At 31.4% G+C, this 17,500-nt stretch overlaps 1 protein-coding gene across 1 annotated transcript in view; it reads right to left on the bottom strand.

The window, feature by feature from the left end:
* Positions 1–17,044, bottom strand: part of LOC145269454 (uncharacterized) — a 41,789-nt gene extending 24,745 nt beyond the window's left edge. The window contains exons 1-4 of the mRNA XM_080125130.1: positions 16,842–17,044; positions 12,097–12,188; positions 7,533–7,675; positions 2,385–2,466 (exon numbers count right to left, since the gene is read on the bottom strand). Of these exons, the coding sequence (XP_079981256.1) occupies positions 2,385–2,466; positions 7,533–7,675; positions 12,097–12,188; positions 16,842–16,928 (404 nt within the window). The 5' untranslated portion in view covers positions 16,929–17,044. The remainder of the gene's footprint in view (positions 1–2,384; positions 2,467–7,532; positions 7,676–12,096; positions 12,189–16,841) is intronic.
* Positions 17,045–17,500: the final 456 nt, after the last annotated feature.

Genomic DNA, 17,500 nt, shown 5'->3' on the forward strand with positions numbered 1-17,500 from the left:
TTCCACCTAGTCATGGCTGACAATGAAAATATGAAACACTATCGAAAGAAAGTAAATAATATTTTTACTTTATATATATATTATCAAGAATATTTAGCTAATTTGAATATGTGTTTTAAACGATTGGATTTTACTTTATAAAAGAGAACGTCTTTCTACGGATATTTTCTACCGATTTTTCACCACCAAAAAATGAGGCCGAATAAATCTTTTCATTTTCATTCCTAAATGATCATTGGTAATTACTTTGGATGCTATATTGAACAGAACCGGAATTTACCTTCAACGAATTTGGAATCTAATAACATCATTCCATGCTATTCATCTATATCAAAAACACGTGTAAACGTATTTTATTTTATATTTACATTTTTTATTTTCGTACTTTCAAAACAAAAATTTATTATTTAAACAAAGAATACAATATTCAAAGTAATTGCCTTGATCCATGAGTTTTCGATGTAGGCTCATCTCCTCAGAGGAAAAGTCATTAGCAAAATATTAAACCTGGTTTGACATAATTTTGCTATTCAGCACATACATAGAAAATATGTTAAAGATTAAATCTTTTTAAGGGTTATAGAGAAAGGGAATAAGGGTTAAAACTAAAAAAGGATATGAGATTTTGGTAACCGAATGAAAAATCGGTAGAAAATATCCGTAGAAAGACGTTCTCTTTTATAAAGTAAAATCCAATCGTTTAAAACGCATATTCAAATTAGCTAAATATTCATGATAATATATATCTATACAGTAAAAATATTATTTACTTTCTTTCGGTAGTGTTTCATGTTTTCATTGTCAGCCATGACTAGGTGGAAGTCCTACGTAATTCGCAATTGTATTTTGAGTGTGGCCTGCACTGATGATTAAACCTATAACCCCCAAAGAATGTAACTTACAATGATCAGTCCTCACCTTTATATCTTAGAAATGTTAGTCCTTAATCCATAGACTTTCGAAGAAATACTTTCCTTTTCATCAGAGGTAAAATATCCAATAACGGTAAAATCCATTGGATAATTACCCTTCACCAGACTATCCATTCACGTGAAATCACCTTTTTCTTCACCATATTCCCTCTGCTTCACTTTTTGTTATCAAGTAAGATCTTTGACTTACTTGCAGTTTCATCAAATACTTTTGTATGCAAAATCCGATCCTGCAGTTTGCTAATTCCTACCCTCTGATGAGAAGGAAAGTATTTCTTCGAAACTCCGCGGATTAAGGATTATCCACTTATCAAGTGTTTCCTTTTCAGATTAAATATGTTTTTAACTCTTTTTCAAAGTGTTTTTTAACATGTTTTATTAACTATTTGCTCTTATTATAAGCTCTATTTCCTATTTGGTTTTATCGAGCTTTTACATCTGGTTAAGATTACTTTATAAATATTAATTCTTTAATATTTATAATATACTTTAGTTTTACCATCTTGGATCATTTTGGTACATTTAATTGTAATTTTCATTTAATATATATATATATATATATATATATATATATATATATATATATATATATATATATGATTCTTTTTTTCATTTGTTCGATCTTTCGTAAGATTTTTTTAATTTCAAGATGGAAGGTATTTACAAATGTTCCATGGTTCACACGAGCGTTTTCGATTCTTTCTTGAATCATCATCAGGTGGAGATAAAATATTAAAAATAGAAGTGAAATATATAGTTACGAATGATAAAAAGAGTCAATGAAAAGTCGATTAAAATATACATTTACGAGTGATAAAAAACTCGATTAAAAATTAGGATGATAAAAGGCAATGCTAGTAAAACCAGTCGTATACTGGTTATGCTAAACATTTCAGCACATTATTGCTACTTTCAAAATTAATGTTATTTATAGATGGGTGCTGGGTTTTTTTTTATATATAGTGCTTCAAGTATTTTTAATTTTTTTACAATTACTTTCTCGTTGCAAAATTCTTATGTTGTCCACGAGGACCTTTCTAAGGTTAGAGGGGGGGGACAGCTATGTTGATTTGTTAAATGCTGGTATATTGAGCTAGTACTGTTCAAATGCATCGTTAATCGACGGGACAATGTTGTTTTTGTATGTCCAATATATGCGTTTTTATTTTCGGAGTTACACTCTCCTAAGGGGCATTGAAATTTGTACACAATATTGGTTTGCTCCAACATTTTTGTCGCCGGCGAGGAGTTATTTTTAACGATGAGGTTCTGGGTTCGATACTTCTTAAGAAAGATCGAAAAAAATGAAAAAAAGAATCATTAAGCAAGGTATCTCTGTTGTTTTTAATAATGTTTGCCTGAATGAAGGAATGCTGCCTGAATACACTAATATATATATATATATATATATATATATATATATATATATATATATATATATTGTCGACTTACATTTGTTGGTCTCTACTCAAAAGTGTCGTTTCACTGTATTTCACCAAATTCCATGTTAGTTCTGTTTTGTCCCAACGTTTAACTGTGAATTGATTAAAAAGAAAGAAAGAAAAAAAGAATATAAGATTGGAGTACATCAACAATAAAAATACAAATTATCAACCTATACTGCTACTACTTCTTGCACGGTATCGAATTCAACGCCAACCGTCACCAACGCTCGCAATAGTAACACAATAACCTCGTGACTGTAGCCGACACCCTTCCTTCCTCCCACTCCATCTTGCTTTTTTATGCAGTTTTTCATCCTGTCTCATTTGCATGTGTGTCGTCTGTTTTCTCGTGATCTCGCGATCTCGCGAGATCACAGTTTATAAAACACCAGGCGCCACCTTTTTTTTTCTTCTCTCTTTTCCCACCGAACACTTCCCTGCTGCAAGTTCACCCCTCCTCCATCACGCCACCGCTCGCACGCACATCTACACAATGCACAAGTACGCGGACGCTTGCTGCTCTGGTGAGTATTATTGTTATTGTTAATGGTAATTGTTGGATAGCGGAGTATCAAATTGTCGATGAATAAATGATGGTGGACATAAACCGACACACAGGGTGTATATAACTTTTACGATGAACACCGTTTTGCTTTAGCTGGACAGAAACGATGACGTGGACATATAGATATGTCATTTTGAAAACTAATACTTGTACATGGGGGGGAGGCTTCAAGTGATGAGAGAGGACAATATTCCATTGATGGATAGTTATACAAATGTTCTTTGGGGAAGAAGAAGAAGAAGAAGAAGAAAAGTGTATATAATAGCGATAGTTTATATAATAGACAGCGTCTATAAACATTCAAAAGTTTGATAAACGTCTTAATATGACAGTAACAACCGGGCGATTTCACAAACCTGTTTCTTCGAAAGATGACATCACATAATGTTACATTTCACATAACATTTATTCATACACCGCATCAATATTTCGGAGATCACAACGCTTTGACTTCACATTTTGATCTTGACTTCACCGGCTTCCGCGGTGTCGTCTTCCCGACTTCTCGAATCAGTCTGCACTCTCTCTCTCTCTTTGACTCCCAACTTTTGACTCACCGATACGTATCTTTCAAACTCTCTCCTAAGATCCACGTCACCTTAAGTGACCTCTACATCAAACAGTAAAGCTCAAACTCAAAAAATGTTTGTGCTATTTAGGAGAACTAGAATCCCCTTTTCTGTAAACGGATTTGTTTTTTTATTTATTCAAAATTCCTTCTTGTTATTGTTTATAGACTCAAGTTAAATTCCTAAAACGTCATTTAAACATATTTGTCCTTGGATCGCATTTTTCTCTTTAAAACAAATTTAATTCAATTGCAAGATAATTATAATAATCTTCCTGTTCCGATCATTCGGCGATGCCCTGGAAAAACTAATATGCGACATAATGATGATAAATGATTAGGATATAATAATAATAATAATAATAATAATAATAATAATAATAATAATAATATTAATAATAATAATAATAATAATAATAATAATATTACTACTACTACTAATAATAATGATAATAATAACAACAAAAACAATAATAATAATAATGATAATTATAATAACAACAACAACTATAAAATATAATAATAATGATAATAATTCTAATAATAACAACAAAAACAATAATAATAATGATAATAATAACAACAACAACGATATAATATAATAATAATGATAATGATAATAATAATAATACTAACAATAACAACAAAAACAATAATAGTAATAATAATGATAATAATAATAACAACGATATAATATAATAATAATGATAATAAGAATAATTACAATAACAACAAAACAGTAACAATAATAATGATAACGATAATAATAATAATAACAACAACAACAACGATATAATGTAATAATAATGATAATGATAATAATAATAACACGAATAACAGCAACAATAATAACAATAATAACCATAATGATAATAATAATACTAACAATAACAACAAAAACAATAATAATAATAATGATAATAATAATAATAATAATAATAATAATAACAAAAACAACAACGATATAATAATAATAATAATAATAATAATAATAATAATAATAATAATAATAATAATAATAATAATAGCAGAACCTGTGGTCATTTTACAGTTGTTGAAAATTTTAAAAACACATAAATAAAATGGATGAAAAATAAAATAAACAAATAACGATGAATTTGAAACAATTTTTGAGTAAACTATTTTTTAACCTTTAAAGCTAAAAAGGATTGATTTGAAAAAAAAATCACATTTTTTTTCCAATGAAAATTCAAAACACAACACGTTTTTTGTTTCTCTGAATGAATTATAAAAGAATAGATGTCAATTCACTTTTACATTTTTTTTATTTTAAAAATAATCAAACAAAAAATTAAAGTTACCTCTCAACATGAATTTTTTAAAAATCATAAAGTAATAAATTTTTTTTTTAAATTATAAAGTAATAAAATTTTTTTAAAAATTATAAAGTAATAAATTTTTTTTTTAAATTATAAAGTAATAAAAAAAGCCAATTTGAAACCATAAACAAACGGCCATGTTTTTTTTTGTTTGTTTGTTTTGAAAATCTTTGGCGGGAAAATGGTTTTGATGATTTTAACTGATAAAGACAACTATAAAGGGAGGTAATTCGTTTCTCATTAATTAATGTTTGCGATGATGATGTTTTTTTGTAACACCGGACGTAGGGCAAGTAAATTAATATTTAGATAATTATGATAAATAATAATGATAATAATAATAATCATAAATAATAATGATAATGATAATAATGATAAATAATAATGATAATAATAATAATAATGATGATAACGATAATAACGATAATAATAATGATAATAACGTTGATAATAATAATAATAATAACGATAATAATAATAATAATAATAACGATAATAATAATAATAATAATAATAATAACGATAATAATAATAATAACGATAATAATGATAATGATAATAATAATGATGATAACGATAATAATAATAATAATAATAACAACGATAATAATAATAATAATAATAATAATAATAATAACAACGATAATAATAATAATAATAATAACAACGATAATAATAATACTAATAATAATAACAACGATAATAATAATAATAACAACAATAATAATAATAATAATAATAATGATAATTATAATAACGATAACAATAATAATATTAATAATAATAATAATAATAATAATAATAATAATAATAATAATAATAATAATAATAAATTAAGCAAATATACAGAACTTGCTAGAGAACCGAAAGGAATATGGAAAGTCAGAAGCAATGATTGTAGGGGCATTATTCCGAAATAGAATAATCTAGAAAAAAAAAAGACGTTGGGAAATTGGAATCAAAGGGAAGACGGACAGCATTGGTGAAAACAGCTGAAATTTGAAGAAAATCCTTTAGTGCGGAAACCAACTCACATAAACTATAAACTTTACCCGGTTTTTCTTCGTTATAATAGCAACATCCGACAGTTCAAAATATACGTTTTCATTAAAAACCAACGTTTATACTTAATTTTTATGTCAATTTCAACAAAAATCAGCTAAAATCTATATAATTGTCATGTAACAATGAGTTAAATATTATTGTATTATTATATAAAACATGTGCTTTGACAAATAAGTAATAAGACGGATTGAGTTACTTCCCTTGACTTGATGCTGTTTAATTACGTATCAACCTGAAAAGTATTTCCATTAATAATAAATCATCTATCTCATCTTTTTTTTCGTAATTTTTGGATATGTTACTAAATTCGACATGGCATTTAAATAGATGCCATTGGTTTTACATGCAATTTAATATTTCGATTTTCATATTTTAGTGTTATAACGAAGCAGCGCCCTTTACCTAATCTTATGGAAATTGCAACAGAAATAAAACAAAATCGTGGAAAAAACACCACATGAAATCAAGGGAACTGAAACTGTAAAAAATGTTATGAGAGAACAAGAGCAAAGGCAGCTCCAAAAGTAGTGGCTCCACATATAAAATCAACTATGTTCTTTGATATGACAGGGGCACGTTCGAAATTAATGTTTCTGGTTAGAGCACAATTGGAGTATGGTACTTGATTTTTTTTTTTTTTTTGCATTTTAAACTTTAATTCAAGCCATTATTCATAAAAATAATTTTATAAAATCAACAGTAGGTTCTCTACAGTGCAATGTAATCCCGAGCAACGTCGGGTTACCGTGCTAGTATTATATACGGTTGAAACTCGTAGCGATTCATATATTTCTTATATGAATATTCTATTTTTAGCCTTGCTTCAACAAAATAGATGAATTCTTAGAGCCTTATCACAACCCTTAAATTATCTGATTTGTGCACGACCTCCTCAGTGGCGCTCTTGCGTCATCTATAATATAAATCTCCCCTGCCTGTTTAAATGTATGTATGTATGTATGTATGTTTGTATGTCTACCTAAAATTTCGACAGAGGCAATGGATTCTCACTAGATCTGTATCGTTTTTTTTCGCCGATATTTTCGAAGGTCATCCCCTCTTTTCGATTGACTAACCTTAGTTTAGATCTTCGTCACTTACAGCTTCGCGATGGACGCAACAGCAAACCATTGGCCTTCGGACCGGGATCAAAGTGTAGTATCTGTCCGGCAGGTACTGCAAGCAATGACCAGAGGTGGGGGCAACCCCACATACCCGACCTTTAACCAGATCCTATTTCCCACCTCTCGGGAGCTGGTCCCCTTTTTCCCTTCCCTCTCCCATCACTCCTCACATTAAAAATTGGCCTTGTGCCTAATTTGCTCGGTGGGGGAGCAAATAAATACCAAATACCTAGTATCTGTTCTTCAGATGCTGCATTTCAATTTCTTGTTCTCTGTCAGTGGAGGAGAAATCCTTCACGACTGAGAGAATTTTTATTTTTGTTCCTTTTCTCCACATTAAAAAACGACCCTGGTGTCTAACTCTGTCCTGTGGAGAGGCATTGTAAATAGGTACAACCATTTTTTTTTTTTAAATTAAAATTTTTTCTTTCTCAGCACACACCTCCAAACACCCGGAAAACGCCGGGAACCCTTTAATTGTCAAGTATCTTACCGGCATTGAAAGGATGAGCCCTGTCTGCAGTATCGTTGTCGTAGAATAAATCCTTGTTTCCACATCGGCGGGAGTTGAGTAATTTTTCCGTTTGTCTGTCCAAGATACCCGTTTCTTTAAGACCATTAAATTTCTGGAATTTTCTAAAATAATAATAATAATAATAATAATAATAATAATAATAATAATAATAATAATAATAATGATAATAAAATAAAAAACATGCAAAGAACGTGTGGTAAACTATCACTCTTATTAAACTTATCTCTCTCATTTTATGTCAGTTTTTTTCGCATCTCTCTTCAAGCCCCTTTAAGAAAAAAAAATTGAGCCCTGTTTAGAGAATGAGGGACCCCCCCCAAAAAAAAGGTCCATAGTACCACGAATACAGTATTCCGACTTCCTGTTGTCAGATACACTCCAACTCGTATAGCTTCTTAATTTCCTTCAATTCTTGTGTTAATTGCCGGTGGCCTTGAGGTAAAGATGATAGTCTACGAAGTGAAGGCTGGATTTGTGATTGGGTTCAAATATCTCGATCGACGCTGATTATCATTTGTTACACTGATGATTGCAGAAGTATGAAACACAAGTTTTTGTAGGTATAAAAATAAGTGATATTTTAAAAATATTATATATATATATATATTATATATATTATATATATATTTATAACATTTTTCTTTTATTAATATTATTGGAATTTTTCCCCTTTTTCCCTTATACACATTTTTGTGAATTATTCCATGGATTTCTCCCTTTGGATTATTTTGGACCATCTTCCAATTACGGGATTTCCTTGGATTTTACTTGTGCAAATGGAAATTCAATTAACTTTCTTGAAGCTATATATTTGGATTTTACCGTCACTGGATTATTTATCTTCCACCAGACAATCCATTCATGTGTAATCACCTTTTTCTTCACCATATTCCCTCTGCTTCACTTTTTTCTTGTTATCAAGTAAGATCTTTGACTTACTCGTTGTTTCATCAAATACTTTTGCATGCAAAATCCGATCCTGCATTTTGCTAATTCCTACCCTCTGATGAGAAGGAAAGTATTTCTTCGAAACTCCGCGGATTAAGGACTATCCACTTATCAAGTGTTTCCTTTTCAGATTAAATATGTTTTTAACTCTTTTTCAAAGTGTTTTTTTTAATATGTTTTATTAACTGTTTACTCATATATATATATATATATATATATATATATAAATATATATATATATATATATATATATATATATATATATATGTATATAAGTAACATTTTCTGTCTGTCTGTCTGTCTCTAAAAACTCCTCTATCAATTTTTGGTCTATAAACAGGAAACTTGATTAATAGGGGATTTGGACCCGTGGAACAAATTCGATTTTATTTTTAGCCAGTAAAAATAGCTGCTAAGGAATCAAAATTTAAAAAAAAAAACCTGGAACTTAGCAGACGAAAGTGGACTAAACGTGTACTTTCTACGCATGCGCTAATATATATATATATATATATCGTAAAATCTGTTCATTTTAAAAGTTCTGATATGCATCTGTTGCTAGCTCAGATGGTAACGACTAAGGTCGGAGCGCTAAATGTTTTGGTTTTGATTCTAGCTGATGGCACCCAAATCATATATATTTTTTATCTTTTTAAATCACTACTGTATATTGGGTACAATATAATAATCAATAGAAAGTATTGGTTTTATAATGATGAATACAAAATCTGCATAATCAAAATATCATATTAGTAGCATATTATTCTATGACCAAGTAATGCTAGCAGCCTGCTAGTATATATATATATATATATATATATATATATATATATATATATATATATATATATATGCGTTTTATTTTTTATTACCGTATCTTTCTGTTAAGTTACATTATTGTTTCCGCTACCCGGCCGTTTTTTTGGCCGTCCATAGCTTCCTCAGACTTTTACAGAAATGTTCGTTATTATGGGATGAAAGAGTGAAAGAGTGAATGAGGTCAGGGGAGGGGTGCGAAGAGCGGATAAAAGAGGAAGGGAACAAGGGGGAAAGGTGGGAGGGGGTGCTTGGTATGTCGGTAATGTTTTAGTTTTGGAGTTTACGGAACTTGTGGGGAAGGGTCTGGGAAGTTCATTTCTGGTGTGGCTGAGGGCATAGGGATGCATGGAGGGGGAAGTGGAATATGTGGCGTTAGGAGGAGGGGGTTACTTTAAAATTCGAGTCTTAATGTTAAAGTTTTTGGCGTCTCGTTGGTGAGATGATTTCTTGATAAGTATGTATTGACCTGTTGGGTGTTCATTTAGGTTCGGAGGTGGGGGGGGGCTATGATTCGGTTTATTTATTTAGTTTTTATTTGTTGTTAATTGTTTGGAGAGGGTTAGCTTGTGGCCGCGTGCGCGAGCACACACATATACTATATATATATATATATATATATATATATATATATATATATATATAAGGGTCCCCAACTAGAGCAGACAATCAATCGATTTGTTTGGAAAATGGGCGAAATCACCAACTTCGATGACAATGTCTGTGTGTGTGTGTGTGTGTGTGCGTTGAAATATATTTTATTTCCTAATAATATATACCAATCCTTATTTAAGAAGCTCAATGTAATTACAGAGCAATATAGTGAATGAATGACAAAAGTCTATATTGCAAAGGTCATGATGTTGACCATCTTATAATTTATTCTTACAATTCAGTTGACATTTACAATTCTTGACAGTATCTGTTTCATAGCGCAAAATCAATCACTTAATTATTATATCAATCAGTGAATCTATTATGACCTTGCGCTACGAAACAGATACTGTCAAGAATTGTAAATGTCAACTGAATTAAAGGAATGAATTATAAGATGGCCAATATCATGAACTTTGAAATATAGTCTACTTTCATTTATTCACTATATTGCTCTGTAATTACATTGAGCTTTTTAAACAAGGATTGTTATATATTATAAGAAAATATATTTCCACAGAAATATATATATATATATATATATATATATATATATATATATATTTATTTATAATAGTGACATTGTCTGTCTCTCTGTTTGAGGAAAAATTTATACCAAAGTATCTGTTTCCAAAAAATGGGCGAATTCACCAACTTCGATGACAATATAATTATTTGCGTGTAAAACGTTCATTGATCATCATTCAATATATATATATATATATATATATATATATATATATATATATATATATATATATATATATATATATCGTATTTATAATAGTCAAATTTTATTATCTATATATATAAAAGCGAAAATGTATGTGTGTATGTATGTACGCTTTTCCTCGATGGTCACAAAAGGCTTCTTTCAGGGAAGCGCTTGTTCGGTTCACAACTTCTTAAAACTGTTTATATCATCTATAAATTGTAATATCTCAGAGTTACCCACGGAGCTCGCCTGTCTATTTAATTTTATTGACTTTCAAACGTTAATTATTCCACATTTCCCGCATCGGCACGCGTTACATTCGGTTTTCGGTATAAAAAAAGCGAAACGGCCTTGTGCCTAATTTGCTCAGTGGGGAAGCAAATAAATACCCAATACACAGGCCGAAAGCCAGTTGTCTCAAGAGAGCTAAGTAACGTTTGTTCAATGTCGACTTCGTCATATCAGACTGTAGCTTTCATTTCGCTCCTCCTAATAAACAGGGAGCGAGTTTTTAAAAACAAACAAACCGATTTATTCACCTCATTCAAAACTGTCCCGCACAAAATCGTAACTGCTGAATACCTATCGCCGTCACGTCAATCAGAACGCGCACCTGTTTTAATTTTAACACTTTACTATTTTCCAACTGCGCGTCGTGAAGGCTTCGTTTTTTTTTCACGGGCACCTGTTTTTTTCACATACACCGAAAAACACCCGGGCACCGCCGGGTAACCCTCGTTAGTATTTAGATAAGTGAGAATTCGGTAATTGTTCACATACCACACAAGTGACCCGAGAGCAACAGAAAAAGGTAGATGCTAAACATGACCAGACAAGGACAGGGTACCACATGTTCAACACGACAGATTGGAGTGTAAGAGGACTTTTAAAGAGGAGACAAGGCATTCTTCCCGAAAGTACTTGTAAATAAATGTCTGTTTTTCACTAGAAAAAAGGGTGTCACGAACTTTACACGTAAACGGGCACAATATATTTGCATACCCCGGTAATTACTCTCTGGTAAGTTCACGTCGGTATCTTCCAGCAGGTTTCGTAAGGAGTTGAAAGATGCCGAAGCAATTATCCAATCAGCTGTCAGAAGACGACAAGTTTCAATGCAAACATGCAATTCATTAAATCGGAAATTTTTTTAACGTCATGTCAAAGTGAAATTCTTCACCTGCTCTCCATGTTAGTAATGGCTTTCTAAATAGAAAGCTATTCGTAACTTTTGGATATGGGAACATCGCGTATTGAATTAATCGTCTGGCAGTTCTTTGTTTTGGCATCTAACGCTTATGTAAACAGATTCGGTTGTAAGTTGGATAAGTAATTAAAAAGTTAATATTAGAAAAAAAAATGTCCAGTAAATTACAATAACATACTCACAGTAATGCTTCAGTGATTTCTTCAGGTTTTGGTGGTTCCTGACGACTATTCGCAGTCGGTGCTTTCAAGTAACCAAACTGAAACAATTTTTCCTTTAAAAAAAGAAAAAAAAAATACAAATTATTATATTTTTTTTACTTGACTGAGAAGAAGTCTGATTTATAATGCTGACAAATAGATTCAAACTAAAAATCCAAAATGCGTGTATGCCAAATCTGTAAAGAAATCCCGTTTACAAGCAGTCGAGGAAGAAAGATTATTTCGAATCGTTTTTTTTTTCACTTACGGATAACGACTTCTTGGTATGGGAACATTGACTCTTATGATTAGTTCGTCTTGAAAAAAAAACTTAACCAGTGCTCATCATTTCATCTGGATTTTTAATCTTTAATTTTATTTCGCTATTTTTATTTTTTTCAGTTCTTTTTCCCCATTTAATAGGCTCTTTGCACTAAAACTTTTTTGCATACATACGCGTGCACACACATACATACACACACGCACGCGGACATACATACATACACGCGCGTGCACATATACACACGTCGCGCGCACACACAAACACACATGCACACACGCATGCACGCGCACACATACACGCATGTTCGCACACACTGATGCAAACATATACACATACACACATATACACACATGCACACATACAGAGATACACATACACATACGTGCGCGCACAAATATACACACATACATACACGCATATTTGTTCATACACTTGTTTGCGTGGTTAAGATTACTAAGAAAGCGATTTCTTTCTTTCATGGAAATTTCATATTTCGCTTGCGGTATTCGTTTTTATATTACGAAAACAATAGCATAAAAAAAGCGGAAAACATAAGATACTGTATTCAGTCCAAAATATATTTCCAATACTAGACTATCCGTGACCCGTTGGGTCAGTATGTAATATTGGCCTGAAATTTAAAACTTATATCAAATCTGCTGCTAAGGTCAGTAGAAAAATCGTTACGTCCTTTTACTACTCCAGACTTTTGAACGAAATTCGGGGGAAAAAAATGACACATAAAAAGTTATAATTAAGGCAAATGAAAATTACAAGTATTAGTTAGATTGAGTAATTTGACAAAGTAAAAAAAAAAAATCAACAAAAATATTTTAATTACACATCATAAGAACATTTAATGACCATTTGTTGCTGTTGCTATTATTATGATGAAGGAGAAGAAGAAATTAAAAAAAAATAACATAAAATAAAAAATGAACGAAATGAAATGAAACTTTACTAAAAGGAAACGAACGAAAAATTATATTTTGTAAAATTCTTATCATGAAAGTTTCAACCTACCCTTGATCTTTCTACGTCATTGAATTAAATACAAGTCAGAAATATTTCAGGAATGTTAGATTAAATTTATATTTTAACTAGACTACCCGTGACCCGTTGGGTCAGTATGTTATATTAGCTTTGGAATTCATGTATGAGCGTGACACTTGTGACGTAAAGAAAATAGTTTTTTTTTTGACATAACAGAAACATTTCTATGAAAGTATATTAAAATGAAAAAAGAATATAGATAGATTTCTACGAGTCGTTCTGTTTATTATAATTGATTATTTTTGAAAAAAGTTTACATTTACTGAATTATAAGTGGTTGGCCATACTTATAAATAAATGTGCACTGAACAGATACCATAATACTTATTATAGTAAAATTGAAATTTTGATATATCTGCTTTTTTTTTTTTACATCGTTCATTTCTGGATTACGTTAAAGTTATTTTAAACCCCACTCTTCCCATGTTAAATAATAATTTCGAAATAATAACGTTTATATTTCATCGTCCCAATTGTTCTTTTGTTTGTTTCGTTTTCGCGTTTAAATTATCCAAATAAACAATTGTTAATACTGTCTGCTTTTTTTGTTGTTTTTTTTTGTTTATATCGTTCATTTCTGTATTACGTTTAAGTTATTTTAACCCCCCACTCTTCCCATGTTAAATAATAATTTTGAAATAATAACGTTAATATTCCAGTGCGCAGGTCATGCGCGCATGCGCAACCGGCATGTCGTAAACCGGAAAGTGGTTTACATACCTCGTTACAAGGTCATTTGAGTTTTATTATTATATAGATTACTCTCTCAAACACACACACATGTTATGAGTCAAATCTAAGCCACGAATGCAAGATTCTTCTGTTGAACACTATTATTAGGATAGTCGATTATAGACGTCGGCCTCCGTTATACATAAATTGTTTGTTGTTTCAATAGACAGGACAATAGAATTATCCTGCCGATCTCGTCAGACGATCTAAGCCAAAATAAATAGAAGGAAAGGATTCGTTTAAATTACGTATGAGTATAAAAAAAAAACAAGAGTTAAAGTGTTGATAAAGAGGGGAGCGGGAGGAGTGAGGGAAGAAATGTAGATTATATTTATAATTAGAATTAAAATTAAAAATTAAGAACGGAAGAAAAGAAATTAAAATAAATTAAAATGAAGAATTGTTTAAACTAAATTAATTCTTCTGAATAAACTATTTGCATTCTTTGAAAATACATAAGTGTTTTCTTTCTTTTTTTTTGTTCCATAATAAGACAAAAGTGTTAAAACTAAAGTATTTAAAAAAAATAAATATATGGTTTCGTTTTTCGTGTCTCGACTCCGTGACTCCGTGATCAAGTTTATTTTTTTAAACAAGAGTAAACAAGTAAAAAATTTTTTTTAAAATATTATGGGGGTACGCAGACGCCTTTAAAAACACTATCTCCTTCAAGAACGTTTTCAATCGATATTTTTCAATAATAGACCAGTTTTCTACCTAGCAAAAATGGACGAGTTTTCCGGGTACGAGTTGTCCAGGTACGAGTTTTCCTGGCACCTCCTACCACTAATATATATATATATATATATATATATATATATATATATATATATATATATATATATATATATATATATATATAACCAGGGCTTCTTCAATCTTTAACAGACTATGGATAACCACGAATGGGTGCCTGCGTGTGATATATATATATATATATATATATATATATATATATATATATATATATATATAGGGTGACCAAAAAAAAACGGGCCCCAACTCTAATTAGGCCCCGTTTCTTAGTGTTTTGTCCGAATGAAATGAAACTTTGGTCATAACTAGTTTATTATATTCAAAACATCACATCAAAACACAAGGGTCTTTAGCCTTTTTTTTCCTCCGTTCTACACCATATGTTCTAGATGGCCTCCATTTAGCTTTTGTTTTTTTGGGTCACCCTGTATATATATATATATATATATATATATATTATATATATATATATATAATATATATATATACACATATATATATGATGATTGCAACGTCTTGTCAGACGAGTGCCACTCCCTCAGAGCCCAAATGTCTGAGGGAGTATCTATACAAATATGATGTTACAGAGTCTTAGCTTTGTACGACAGCTAAGTCTCTCTCTCGGTTCAAAATGTTGAGATCCAGCAACAAGCAAGAACAAGATAGCCAGCAACAAATTAAACTGCACACCAGCTTAATGCGGGAACTGGTCTTCCGCTTTATGGTTTTTTAAATCAGAGATTTGCTTCTCCTAGAAAGGTTTCCTTCACGACGGCTTACGGGAGCCCTCTCTACCCCAATACACATATACACACACACAAATATACACGGTGTATATATATATATATAATAAATTCCACAGCCAAACAAGAGCCATGACAGTCAAAGAACCGGAAGTCCAAGACTCGAGTTTCGCCCTCATTTGGGCTATCAGTTAGACAAATCCGAACTCAGGATTCGAAACCCGAGCCTCTTGCATGCAAGGCAAGCACTCTACCAACTGAGCAAACGCCCTGCACACAAGAATTTCAATTAACCAACATAGATCAAGCAAACCGCGCCGAAATCCGACTGTGAAATGAACCTACTTCGTCTCAACAAGGGACGCGGTCATCCAACCAGCTAATAACCCCAAGCTGATGTCTCACAAGTAGGAGTTTTAACTCGAAAGGACGATGCCATCCAGCAATGCTAACCAAGCGAGCAACTTATGATAGGATTTTCAGAATGTGAGAGATTGTATATAATAAATTCCACAGCCAAACAACGTCGCAATCCACAAGAGCCATGACAGTCAAAGAACCGGAAGTCCAAGACTCGAGTTTCGCCCTCATTTGGGCTATCAGTTAGACACATCCGAACTCAGGATTCGAAACCCGAGCCTCTTGCATGCAAGGCAAGCACTCATTTATATATATATATATATATATATATATATATATATATATATATATATATATATATGAATAAAATAAAGCAAGATATAAATGATGCTTTAGACGTTATGTGAATAAAAAGGAAAAACCTAAAAGAGTAAAAACAAAATTAAATCAACGTTTCGTCCCCATTTCAAGGGACATCATCAGGATTTCTAGGCGAGGATGTACAGGAAGACGATCATATCACATGCGAAAGAGGAGAAGTTTAGAACAGAAAGAGAACTAAACTTCTCCTCTTTCGCATGTGATATGACCGTCTTCCTGTACATCCTCGCCTAGAAATCCTGATGATGTCCCTTGAAATGGGGACGAAACGTTCATTTAATTTTGTTTTTACTCTTTTAGGTTTTTCCTTTTTATTCACACACACATATATATATATATATATATATATATATATATATATATATATATATATATATATATATTGAAAAGTTAATAAAAAAACAAATATGCACACATACCGTAAGGTGGCCAGTTGGAGCCCCAGTTGTTGACTGGAGGCTGACGAAGGTAAATAAAATCGCTGAAAGCGCTAATGATCGCATCATCTTTAGAGTTTCTTCTCTGTTGATATTTTAATGTGCTAATGAAACGTCCTGTCCTGGTCAGTTTTATAAACGACGACCTAAGTGTCCGGAATGTCCGAGAAATAGCGAGGGACGTGAGTTTGGTGGTGGTGGTGGGGGGTCAACGCGTATTTCGTAGACCGAAGGAAGGTCCTAACAGAAAATATCGGATAGGAAGGGCTTTGCGTCAATTTGTCCATTGTGATGGTCATCTTTTTTTAGAAGCAGTATACGTTATTTTCTCTAGTGGACACTCATCGACACTTCAGAGGCAGCACATTACTGTGAACGTAAACACAATACTTAAATGATCATTACACTGCATATAAGACAATCGGACAAAAATAGAACACTCTTGACCACGAAAAAAATAAATCTTGATATAATTATCTAAATCAATTCAAAAAGAGAAAGTCACAGGTCAGATGACCGTGTCTAAAAACATTTTAAGCACTTTACATATGTAAAAGATCTTTCGACAAGCAGCTAAATCCCACTCCTTCACAGAGATCCTTAGATGTAAGAGATCTTTCTACTCCAGTAGTTTCTTGCCC

The sequence above is a fragment of the Euprymna scolopes genome, chromosome 45 (assembly GCF_053919585.1).
Source record: "Euprymna scolopes isolate OS-2025 chromosome 45, ASM5391958v1, whole genome shotgun sequence".
In the NCBI taxonomy this organism is placed as follows: Eukaryota; Metazoa; Mollusca; class Cephalopoda; order Sepiida; family Sepiolidae; genus Euprymna; species Euprymna scolopes.